At 38.5% G+C, this 13389-nt stretch overlaps 1 protein-coding gene across 2 annotated transcripts in view; it reads right to left on the reverse strand.

Moving 5' to 3' along the window:
* Window positions 1–8166, reverse strand: part of LOC150089734 (choline O-acetyltransferase-like) — a 176286-nt gene extending 168120 nt beyond the window's left edge. For both annotated transcript variants that reach the window (XM_090389632.1, XM_090389630.1), the window contains exon 1: window positions 8001–8166. In XM_090389632.1, the coding sequence (XP_090245758.1) occupies window positions 8001–8043 (43 nt within the window). In that variant the 5' untranslated portion in view covers window positions 8044–8166. The remainder of the gene's footprint in view (window positions 1–8000) is intronic.
* Between the last annotated feature and the right edge of the window lie 5223 nt (window positions 8167–13389).

A 13389-nucleotide genomic window follows, 5' to 3' on the forward strand; every position in this document is an offset into this window, starting at 1 on the left:
CTGACATGAGATGGCTGACGGCTTAAAAGTACTGAGAGAGAGAGAGAGAGAGAGAGAGAGTATACAATGGCTGAAGCTTTACTCATACTTAACGGACAGGATAGAAAAGAAAGATGATTAGGTTTCAATGGAAACTGCAGTTTCTGCACAGTGTATGAACGCTGCAGGTTTGTTTTCAACATACGAACATAGATTTTTTTATATAAAATTAAATTATTTTGATGGTTTCAGGAAGTGAAACTTTTTTCATATAAGATCTTATTGAACTTAATAAGAATATGCTCCACAAATGTAAAAGTTATTCGCAGTTTTCAATGATCTTCATAAGTTGTTAAATCACCAATAGAAATGAACTTGCAAATGATACCACAACTTTCGGTGTTTATCGATGGCCAATCCTTTTAGACACTCAGAGAAACAAGGTTAGAAATTTAGGGACTTAATACTTTACTGTTTAAGTTCTACGAATACTCGCAATACCCATGTACATGACTCATAAAATCTTAAAAATCTGAATATGCTTTGTCTTATAAAGGACACGCATAAAGACTAATGTTCTTGGGTACTGCGTTTAGGTTGGAGGTATTATTTTAGGAAGGATGTGGAGTTGCTAGAACGAGTACAGAGAAGGGCAACAAGATTGGTGAGGGGAACGAAGGGGTGATTTTACCAAGAAAGGCAAAGGACGTAATTTCTAGAAAACGGATACAAAAACTCTTTCACTCTGAAAGACAGACGAAGATTGATTGATGAATGTTATGTTTTGGACAGTTAAAAAGCTCTGCTGAATATGAAAATATTAAGATATTTGTTAACACGTGATTATGATCAAAAGCAAACAAGTATTATGGAATAAAGGTCTGGACAAAAATAGAGTGGAAATAGAAGGACTAAATGCTTTGAACCTATTTCTTCTCCTTAACTCTTCTTATTCGGTCAGAAAAAACATTCCTCTACCGTGGGATGTGCTTAGGTGATCCTAACAGCTTCCGACCGACGGAAGCTGCAAAGAGCAGCGACTATCCATCATCTGTTTAATACGTGGCTGCCTACAAATGTGTTTGATCACCGTTGTAGGTACAAAAATTTGTCACGCCTCATTTCCGTGCGACCTCAGTGTGCCACAAGTGAGCTGATCTGAATCCATGAGGGGTGACGCAATAACCAGTGCAACGTGTCGCCCTGTCTTGCAACACGAAGGCTTGTGCTTTGCGCTGAGAATTCTACTGGAAACTCAGGGAAGAACGGCAGATGGGAAAAGGAATAAAGCAGATTATTAAGCTACCGGTCCTCTCTCTCTTTCTCTCTCTCTGTTGTATATCTGCAATATAGCAACAAAGCTCAAGCATTACAAATGTACTACTGAAGTGAATAACAGAAGTTTCCTGTTTGATGGAGAATAAAACCTAAGGAGGTGAAAAACTACTGCTCATACTCGAGACCGACTAACTCGGCCACCCCGCGAAAACTGTCTCTAAAATTTCCTTGCCTCATTCATGGGATTCAAATATAAGCATTTTCATGCAATAAACGGATACCTCCTGGATACACGCTGTGTACTCACGAGGGCGTCTCAGGAGTTTTTCCAACTATTTTTATTTGTGACGCAATTGAAGATACAATAGACTGATGCCCTATAGCTTTAATTGCCTGGCGCTTAACACACACACTTTTCTATGATATTGGTGAAGGTATACAAGGCTTTATATCCAAGTTTATAGATGATACAAAGGTTGGCTGGGTGGTTAATGACTGTAATGATCCACTGAAGTTAAACATTGATAAACGAAAAGTACCGCATATGGGAAGCAGTAACCCCAGAGTAACGTACCAAATGTGTGGTGCTAGACTGAGGGTAGTAGAAAATTAAAAAGATCTGGGGGTAATTGTGCAGTCAGATATGAAGTTCTCTGAACAGTGCAGACAGGCTGCCAGTACAGCACATGGGGTACAGCCAATGATATATAGGAATTTTGCTAGCAGGGATAAGGAGCGTATTATTCCATTATGTAAGGCAATGGTCAGGCCACATCTTGAGTGCTGCATAGTGGCCTAGAATTCTCATTTTAGGAAGGATGTAGATCTACTGGAACGGGCGCAGAGAAGGGAAACGAGATTGGTGAGGGGGAAATAAGGGGCGCTCTTACCAAGAAAGGTTCAGTTCTGCAAATTGCATAGTCTGACCTAGGCACCTGCAAGGTGATTTGATTGAGCTATTTAAGGTTTTGAATGGATTGAGCAAGCTGATGGGATTCTTCCTTTTGCTCAGACCACACTTATGAGGGGTCACAAATTCAAATTGAGGAAGGACGGTTGGGGGATAAATGTGCGGAAGTTTGCCTTTAGCCAGAGGGTGGTTAATTGCTGGAACAAACTTCCATCTGTTATTGTGGAAGTTGATAGCTTAAATAAATTCAATGAAGAACTAGACAAACTATTGGAGGCAATGAATAGATAAAATAGGAAGTATATCTTTTTTTTATTTGGCTGATGCTGTATCAGCTTGTTTTCTTGCATCACTTGCCACTGCTAATGTTAACAGCAGACCAACAAAGAAACGGACTGTAGAAGAGGACGAGTATTTTAAGACCAAGGGGCAGAAATATTGCGCTACATAACAAAAAACTGCAGTATATTATCTGTTTAATTTGCAATAAGATTATAAGCATTCTGAAGGAGTATAATTTAAAATGTTACTATGAAACGAAACATTCGTACTTCAACATGAAATTTTCTGGAGAGTTAAGAAACAAAAAAAAAATTCAAAGATAAATCAATCCCTCAGAGCACAACAAGTCCTATTTACAAGACGTTCAGATACTTTAGAACAAGCTTTGGAAGTTAGCTTTGATATATCTCATTTGATTGTGAAATCATAAGACACTTTACTGATGGAGATTTTGTTAAAGGATATTTGCACATCGCATCATGAAATCTGTGTTGCAAATTGTTTGGAAAATTTCACTCCATCAGTTTAAATCGGCTGACTTTACACCCCCCCCCCTGGTAGAAATTTCGAACGATATTGAAACCAAGCAACTTTCGGAAATCTTCAGAAAATGTGATTATTATTCGTTGGCAGTGATGAGTCGGCTGATGTTTCATCAACTTCACCAATGTTTATATTTGCAAGTGGTGTAACATCAGAATTTGAAGTTTACGAAGAAACGTTGATCTGTATCCGTTGAAAGGTCTGATCTTCTTGAGAGCTTCTTAAAAGTCTTTAAAAACGCAATATCGATTTGAATAGACTTATGGATGGGAATAGTTATCGACGGAACTTCTTCGATGATCCACGTTCAAAAGGGCGTGGTATTTCTTCCGTCTAAACATTACGGCAAATGGGACACAAAATGAGTTGAAGAACTATCGTTGTATAATCCACTGAAACATTTGATAGGGAGAGACCTCAGCTTCATAAAGTTATAGATTGTGTTGTTAAGGCGATTAACTTCATCAGATCTAGCTCTGTGAACTACAGACAATTTGGAGAATTTCTTGAGGAAATAGATGCTGAATATGGAGATATTATGTACTGAAATCTGTGGGCTTAGCAGAGACAAAGGTTTGCAGCGTTTTATGGCACTTTTTGAGGAAATAAAGATATTTTTACTAGAAAAAGGACAAGATGTGAATATATTCAATGATCCTGAATGGATTTGTGATTTAGCATTTTTGGCAGCTATTACAACCATCTTAATAACTTGAATGAGAAATTATTGATCTGTGAACTTATCAACAGGATGCCAGCCTTTCAGATAAAATTAAAGCTATTTAAGCTATTTAGAGAACAACTAGCAAACGATAATACTCCCTAGGCACCAAGAAACTTATAATGTGAATAGTTCCAAGTATGTTCGTCATGTAGAGCATATTCAACAATCTTTCAGGAAAGGTTTGTAGACATAGATAGCAACAAAATCATGTTGAAAATCTTTGCAAATCTTTCGAAGCTTCCTATAAAGATGCCGATTCAAATTTAGAGCTGGAACTCATCGAAAGGTTTCAGTGTAATGATGAGTTGCTTTACAAGTTCAAAGAGGGAATCTATTAAACTTCTATAAACTTCTAAAGAAGCCTTTCTTCTCTCTCGTGCCTAGAAAGTAGCTTGTTTATTTGGAAGCACTTACAATTGCGAACAGGCATTTTCACTATTGAAGATGATTAAATCGAAGTATAGAAATCAACTGAAGGATGGAAATTTAAATTCAATATTAAGGATGAACACTACCAATATCACAACAGACATGAAACGTTTAGCAAAAGTAATGGAGACTCAAAGATCCTACTAGCATGAATGGAGAATTAAAACATATACTGAAGATCAGTTTGCCTACCAATTTTTCAATTTTTTTGTATTGAAATAATTAAAAATATACTTTTGTAGTTAAATATATTGTCTTGTTCTTACTGTATGTATTAACTAATGTGATAGTAAATTCAAACGCACAAATTAAATTTATTCACACATCACATCAAATCAACAGTATTATAAAGTAATTTTTATATTTACTACATTTTATCTTAATGCGGCCCCCAGGCTCAAAAAATATCTGTAATGCGGCCAGATGACAGAAAATGATTGTGCCTCACTGGGTTAGCACTTTGAAACTCCCAGCTTTTTTCCAGAAATACTGTATAAGGATTTTGCTGGATAAATAACTCTCGAAACTATTTAAATTCTCGTGTTTTCAACCAGAGAAACAAAAATGAACATGCAAATCAGACTGAGCAACTTTAATTTTTAATGCGACCCGAACACTTTCTATCCAAACTCAAACGTTGCCTTTGGAGAAATTTCTCAACATTCGAAATTAGTTTATTTTTTTCACAACCATCCAGTTCCTTTTTTATCTTAAATTCGTATTTTAGCTTTTGAGAATCAAAATACATTTCTGGTGAGTCAATTATAATTTCTGAAAGTTTAAATACATTTGACTTGAAATAACAGCGAAAGGTAGAATTCACAATTCTCCTTATAAGTTTGAATACATCCATTCATTATGCGATGCCAAACAACTTCTGGCATCCACTGATGTCAATGGTATCGTTGTTACCAACAGAAAAGGAAACCTTCTTTGGTATAATCTACTAATTGCATTCGGTATAACGTTGTCTTTAAAGTATATGCCGAGTAGAATAATTGAATCAATCAGATTGAAATTTCAGGCTCTCTTTGAGCAAGTATCGTATCCACCTGCCATTCGTCCAAACACTTATCCCACAAGCTTTTGTCATGGAATTTTGACGAGGGGTTAAGCATTTGATACACATAAGGATGTCACCACGTGTGTGAGAGGAATTCACGAGTGTGTTGGTCATCCAACTAGAAACTTGTTCGGCTGTCAAGTGGCTGCTATTGCTCACGTGTCAGTGGCGATATTTCTAACGTTTCAAGTCGCTTCCTTGTTTCCAGAGGAGACTGTAATTAATCGATCTCTAATTGAGGCCGTGCTCAGAATTGGAGACGAAGAGCTTCGCCATCTGCGAGAATGTTCCCCTCCCCAACGCTCTTTAAAGGTGTGCCACGTCTAAAGGGCTTACGTGGTCTTAAACGTAGTTCGGACATAAGTACCCGGATTAACAGTGTCACGTAGCGCTGGTAAGGGTCCCATTGTTACATTATTATCTTTGCGTGATGTATATTACTGGCGCTTTCGTCATCCGTTGCCTTGGGAACGTATCCCATAAAACGTTACCAGAAATGGAACGATGGTTTTTTTATAAGAAAAACAGTCGAAATGATCCTCCTCTGTCTTCTATGGATGCGTATAGCGTTATTTTTTTATTTAGCTTAGATTCAGTAAACAGTGCAAGAGATGCAACTGAAGGAAGCATTTCTGGTGTAGTAAATTCATTGCAGCATCTTCCGCATAACTCTCCTCTTTTTGTGATGGAGAGAACTCGTAGTTTAACCCATTTGCTTTGCTGGAAATCTTACATCCATAAGAATTAAAAAAAAAAAATAACAGTAAGCATATCTTAACATCTTTGGAAGAAATAGAGATTCAGTTAGAGCATACCAGATTTAAATTATGGACTGGAATATATCCCTTCCATTTAAACTTAGTTCACTCTCAACACACACACACACACATAGAGGTAAACTCAACTGTGTATCATATGTGTGTAAAGATAAAAGCAATTTAAGAACATGTGATAGTAAGGAGTAGAGCAATGCCTTGAATGTACTCAGTAATGGATGTTCTAAATGGATTTCTAATATGGATTTCACTTTTCAACGAATTACTAAAGAACACATACAAATAACCAAAACCCGAACGAATCTAATCCTGTTCTGATGTAAAGTTACCGTAGAAGGACTTTAAAGAAATCTTAATTATACATTTTAATTTTCCTGGAATTCTCTCTCCGACCTGCTTGCCTCAGTGTAGTCGAGCTTTATTCATCAAGTTCCCCTTTTCAAGTTGTAGATCTCTTTAGACTTACCCTTGACGAAATTAATGGTTGGTATCAGTGAGAATGCGAAATTAAGGGGATCCATTGCAGTTCTGATTTGCTTTCGAAATAACTTTTATGTAAAATTAGTCGAATCCATTATTTTCCTATGTATAAAATTATTTTAAATTATTTTTTAAAATCATCGGCTACTGAAAAAATCTGGTTTGTTGGGATACATATTTGCTTTGCAAGAAACTCAAAGAAATGCACTAAAAATTTAAAAAAAATGTTAGCTGCACTGATAGTTCTTTCAACTGAATACTTCTTTCTGATTTCTTTAACTCATGGGGACCATGGATGACGTTGGGATTATCGCACCCCATGAGCGTACCGGCAGGTGTCTCTACTTCCCTTACGACTGTAACGAATGTTCCTTGAGTGAAGCTGATTACAGATGGCAGTAACGAATGCGTTGCTTCAACGATTACCACTCACTGCTAAACATCTCCAAATGAACAGCTAATGTAATTCAGCAATCTTCCCATAGTGGAATCTGCCGGCACTTCCTGCCACGATGATGATGGTTCCGTTATTAACTAACATTCATTAAGTAAGAGCGCATGCTCGGATAGCAGTCGTTTCAGAATGATATTTGGTCGCGTTGAATCCAACAGGTTTCATTAGCTATTCTGAAATTTCCAGGCGTTCTCTCTCTCTCTCTCTGTTCCTTGTATTTTGACCAGCTAAAGCCACGGCATTTATTCTGTGGGCAGCAATCTTCCTTATGAGGGACAATTCTGCTTACCAATTTTTATTTTTATTTGCATCATTTGGAAGTATGCTCGTGCTTGAGGCCATTGCTATTTTTGGACATTTTTTTGTTCGCTTCTGCTATAGTTAGAATAGCCGTTTGTGGCATCTGCACATGATCCGGAACTTGCCGAAGCCTGGCGATCGATAGTGCCAATATAATCCACGTGGTACTGTTTGGTTGCAGTAACCTTCTCTTCGTACTCGCAATGGAAAACGAAGCCATACCTGCTCTTAGCTACAAATGCCCATAAATACTAATTTCCCTCCAAACAATACTCCACAAGACGGATCGTTCTATTGAACTCTGAATCTCGCGGCTATTGTCGTTAAAAAAATAAACGGCAAAGCTCTAATAATGATTGGTTTTCTGTTTAAGTTGTCTTCCATATGGCACCAGGTAACTGATCGCATTTTAAACCAGATCCGCCGCACACTTACCTGGATATTTATTTGAGCGTGTGCCATGACCCCTCCTTATAGCGGCACTTGCATGTACAGCATAAGTGAGAAAATACTTGTATCATTGGAAAAGTGTAGATGGATATACGGATTGATTATTCGCCCGCTTCAGTTGGAGCAAGTGCGAGAGTTCTTAGTAACCTGTCTGCTCGAACATTGTGCATTATGTATAACCCTCCTCATCCACGCAGTGCTCGGCGGCAACGAACATGTTCCATTCCAATATCTACCCAGAGTGCACAGCGCGAACATCACCTACCATCGTCGCCACCACGCCAAAAAGTAGGGCAGTGAGAGACACATACAGAAGGGATGGTTATTCTTACCTGGAGCATTGAGGCAACTTCTCCGCAGTGTTTGGAAAATCATGTCGATTGACGGTGAGAACAATGCAGCTGGAATGCTGGCACGATAGCTCACAGACGCTAGTTCTCGCCCCTCGCCGCCAAGGGTAAAACCTGTGAGTAGCTATGTTACCTTGTCTGGAACAGTCGGTCGATATCTGTAGGCGCTTTACAGTAACCGTAACACACACAAACAGACAGACGGGCACGCGCTCTCATGGTAGAAACCGTCTCTCTCTCTCTCTCTCCAAGATCAATGGGCAAATACTAAAAGTGAATAACTCGTGGGATTAAGATGGGCCAGAAAACCCATCAACACGACTCCCTTTTTTCCTCGTAATGCGCTCGTTCTCGGACAAGTCGAAGGTTGCAATCCTTAGTTGTATTTCTTCTTTCTGGATTGTTTTTTCTTATTTTGTTTTGATCCTGAAATCTATTATTTTACTCGTGTCTTCTCTGCTCTGTTAAGATTTATTTATTATTATTTTACCGTTTTATTTTTGGTAACGTGCAGACATCCATATCTGTTGTAACTGACTAAGCTTCAATGGAAGATGTTACCAATCGGTGATCGTAGAAAACTTCTGCGTGCCCAATGGGTCAACAAATAGTATGGTTGATCGTTATTATCGGTGGATTCTTATCAAATTTACAGCGTATTCTATCACAGTATGCGCAGTGTTCTCCAGTTAGGGCTATGCTTTTTGTGTTACGAATTCCTTCATAGTAGAATTTCTAAATCAGTTAATTTGTGTGTGTATGTACACACACACAAATTAACTGATAACAGGTATTTCCCAGAATTCTATGTACAGAAGTGTCAGATAACATGTCCAAATGAGTTTGGGAATTTTTAGTGGGACGGTGACTCCTTGATGAAGTGGTCCTACCGCACTTCCCCTAAACTTTCTTTTCCGGTGGGGCTTTCCTTGATTTCAAGCAGCAGTTGCACAAATAATATTCGCAGATTACCGTGCCGCTCTGTGTTCCTGGCTGATTTCTTTTAGTTAATAATTTCTCATTGAGTAGCTGATATTTATTTTTTGTGCTTGTATCCAAGCAGTTAGTGCCTTTCGGCCTTTACTTCCGTTGCGCAGTAAAGTCTCTAATAAGTGATTGATGTTTTCTGGTAGATAAGTGGCTGGTCAAACAAACAAATTATGGGCTCTTCAGAGTTGTGCCTCATCCTAGAGAATACCGGTGGATTTAGGGAGTGAGGGGATCCAGGAAGCACTTAGACACCGATACAATGTTCCTAATTGGTGCTTGATCCTTTCAGGATCAAGGACAACACATTTTCTCTTCTTTGTCGTTAACAACTAAAAACTATATTTTCTTTTTATTCTCCGGGAAGGCCACATAAATTCTATGAAGTCATGTGAGCTCGAGCCATGGTCAATTTTTGCTCCGATGTCGATTTAAGCCCGAAGCATCTTCAAATCCATAAAAACAAAACCAACTCTTATCAAAACATACGCACTGGCCATTGAAATATGACTGCAGTTCCTTCAATTTGAAGTACGAATCGTTTCAACTTAATAAGAGACAAACGCAGACACTGCTATGAATGCACCTCGATTTGTCGAGGGTCTGAAAATAGTTTCCTCTTGTCTCTGAAACAGCAGTTCTACTCAGCAATTCAAGAACTGTTGTTTGAAATGGCATAACCAATGAGAAAGATAACAGACCACGACGACGAAGTGGTAGAAAATGAAAAAAGAAAAAAAAAAAAGAATTTTCTCATATCTTCCATGTTTAGGAGTTCCCCAAGCGGAACTCGTACACTTTTAGTATACTGTGCCTGTAGTAGCGCGTATTCTATGGTCGGTTTTGCTGTATGAAAAAACCCAGGTCTCCAGAGAAAAGAGGGCACTATGCTACTCTCACTCGAGACCGACGAACTCGGTCGCAGTGTAAAACAAGCCAATGAAATTCCTCCCGCTGAGAATGCAAATTAAAATTGTCATTTTAGGGTTACCCGAGAATAACCTCATCCACTCATTTGTGTTATGTCTGTAAATTGCGTATATTCTCTGGTTGATTTTCCCATTTTCCTGGGCAAAAGACTCGGGGGAAGGAGCAGCCCCTTGCTGGCCTGGTTTGAGATCGACTAACTCAGCACCAAGAAGGATAAAAGTCCATAAAAAAATATCGGACCAACATCAATTAGTAATTCCGTGCCAAAAAAATCTTGGTTAAAGCAATAAAGCTAGCATTCACTGCTTTGGACATCGACCACAACACCTCCACTCAGTTATAGAGGTCAGATCTACGACTACAAATCTTCTCGCAACATTTAAAATGATCCAGACGGTACTCATTAACATAGCACAGTTGGATGTGGTATTTCTGGATGCGTCCGCAGTTTATGACAATTGTGGTCAATGCGCGTATCCTTAGGGAATATTTTCGCATTAAAGGAAATCTGCTTGAAATGGTACTGAAGGCAGAGAGAATAAGATGAATTTAACAGAATAAAAGCTGAAATTAGACTAAATTCTGGCATATCGCAAGGTGGCGTTCTCTTTTTGAGGTTGCATTGGAGTCTCTGTTAAGTGAATACTATAACATTGTTACATATGCAAACGAACTCAAAGTTTTTATATATTCAGATAAATTTCCCCAGAAACTGGGGTTTTTTTTCGTCCATCAAACAGGCAAATCGACCAGAGAACACAAAATATATAAACGAGTATTGTAAAAAATTACGGGTGGTCCTAATATAATTTGAATTTGAATATTCAGATAAATGCACAGATCAGAAGGCACTTCAGGAGGAGATGGACCAAACATTCAAAAACCTGTAAAACTACTTAAGAGAATTAAATCTAAAAATCAAATACACACACAGAAGTCGGCGCTAAAAACATTTACACAAATTAAGAAGCCAACTATCTTCCAAGTAAAAATCAATGGAGAGAGTATTAAGAGGGTTTCCCCATAAAGATCTAGGCCTTATTTGGGACTCGAAACTTTCTTTCAACAAGCATATAGAGGAATTAAACAGAAACTTATACAAAGCCTGGTGGACCATTTCCATACATGAGAGATGTCTTTACCCGGTTGCTATTTATAGAGCAGTTATATGGTCATCGGCCACCTAAATAAATTCAGATATTCAGAAGAATAAACAGATAAAATAAATAAATAAGTTTTTCACATCATTGACCGGGATTTGAACCGGTGCCTTTTCCATTCCGTGTGGGGAAGACGGTGATTATAATGACGGTGCTACCCTCGAGGACCCGTTGAGGAGGTATTTAACCCCAGGCCTTTTCTACACAGCATGAAAGGATGGCAATCGTATCCAGTATTCTAACCGCGAGACCTGTCTAAAATGGAAAGTAGATGTTCCTGGCGAGAGAGAGTGAAACGCTTAGTGTGCGAATAGGACAGTGAATGTAAAGCAATTCAACTCTGAATCAACGTTGGGCAGTCCTATGTTGGCTGGACTTGGCGCATTATGGCTTAATTAGCCAGTGTGTCATAAAAATCAAACGCCAGTGTGTCATAAAAATAGGAAATTAACTGAATAGTTCAGCCCTGTGTTCCCAAAGTGTGGGGCGTGCCTCTATGGGAGGGCACACTTGGTTTTTTAGGGGGACGCCTGTTATATATATATGACACACTTTTTTAGAGAAATACGGATTGTGTTGGAGTATGTATAAATTAAAATGTACAGTATTGAAATACATATATATAGTATATTAATTTATAAAGTTGTCAGCTCCATTTCTTTGCACTTGTTCTGAGAGATGGGTGTGAAATTTATGAAATATTTTAAGGGGACGCAAGGTATTAAAGTTTGGGAACATCTCGTTCAACCAAATTAACATCAATCTGACAATGACTCGCCAACAAAAGGTCCCCCCCCCCCCCTTTTTGGAACTATTTTTTCTCTTCAACGTGATGATGGGTTTGAGGAATTAGTCTCCAATCGGAGATCATGAACCCATCTTGCCAGAAACACGTATATAGTAACTGCATTAACGCTACAAGCTGATCAACGAAATACAGTAGATGGGGGAGTCCTTGAGCTTAGCGACTTCCAATTGGGAGTCATTGCATAATGCTACATTGCCATGTTAGCAATCAATCTGTTTCTGCCATGGCAACAAAACTGAGATCAACGGTAGGTGAATGAAAACGTCAGTGTTATGTCGGCTGGGAAAACGTTTGGACAGACTGCAGAAATCGACAGAAAGAAACCGAAAAGCGCTGACAAGGCTAGTCAGTTCTCACTGAATGCTTCGAAGCAGGAGTTCTGTGAGAGCCTCAAGAACTGATATTAGAAAGACGATACGTAGGAAGCTGCAGTACATTGGATTTTATGGAGAGTTGCAGCACACAACTAACCATCATAGCATACATTGCACAGCATCCTAAATGGCCCCTAGAACGTTAGAAAGTGATATTATGGAGTGAAAAAAAATCACGGTGCACTGCTTTTGATTGCAGATCTGCTTTTGTGATTTGATTGGAGTATTTTGGTCTGGAAAAACTGTGGAGGTACTATCGTATTAAGTTTATTGTTTTTCGTAGTTTGCACCATTGGTCGTTGTTCCTGGAGAAATTAATACCATGCGATACCCCAATATTTTGGACAATTCCGCTCTTTATACACATTGAGGCAGCAGTATAAGAGGGCCTTTTTCTATTTCAATGTGACAGTGCACCATATCGCACTACAAGAGCATGTAAAAGCTTCATTGGTTTGTCCAGAGCTTCAACATTAACCTCCATTCAGTAGTTAAATTGACCGCAGTATTGAAGCAGGAAATGGATCAAAATGCTTCCTTTCTCTTATCAAAATTTTGTTCGTTGTCTACTGACGAGGATGCATTATGTAATTAAGGCCAAAGATGTCCGACACGTTATTATATAAACAAACGTTTCATTGAAACGTCATGGTGTCCTGTTACATTTGGTAATGCATATTATTTTTAAGGTTTAATTACATAAATCTTAAATGGTTTAAGGTTTATATAATTAAACCTGGTTTAAATTTCATGTGCAATTGCATATACTTCGAATACCAACTGCTATTCGTTATTACTTATGCATTTCCCGCAGCCATTCCAAATTTAATAAAAATTTTAATTCTTTCATATACTCTTCTTACCTTATCTTAATGTTGTGGTTGCTGTTGTAGTTTTAGGAGCATCAGCAACTTAGGCCATACTGCTTCGTGTATACTGCCTGTAAATTGCATGTGTTCTACGGTCAATTTTCTGTTTGCTGGATTAAAAGCTCGAGTTTCCGGGAGGAAAAACCATGCTACCTTCGCCTGAGACCGACTAACTCAGCCGTTATGAAAAAGGCCTATAAAAATTCCTCGCGCCATCGACGGGATTCGAACTCAGTCTTTTCC

This window comes from Mastigoproctus giganteus, chromosome 2 (assembly GCF_048544385.1).
Source record: "Mastigoproctus giganteus isolate SK-2022 chromosome 2, ASM4854438v1, whole genome shotgun sequence".
In the NCBI taxonomy this organism is placed as follows: domain Eukaryota; kingdom Metazoa; phylum Arthropoda; class Arachnida; order Uropygi; family Thelyphonidae; genus Mastigoproctus; species Mastigoproctus giganteus.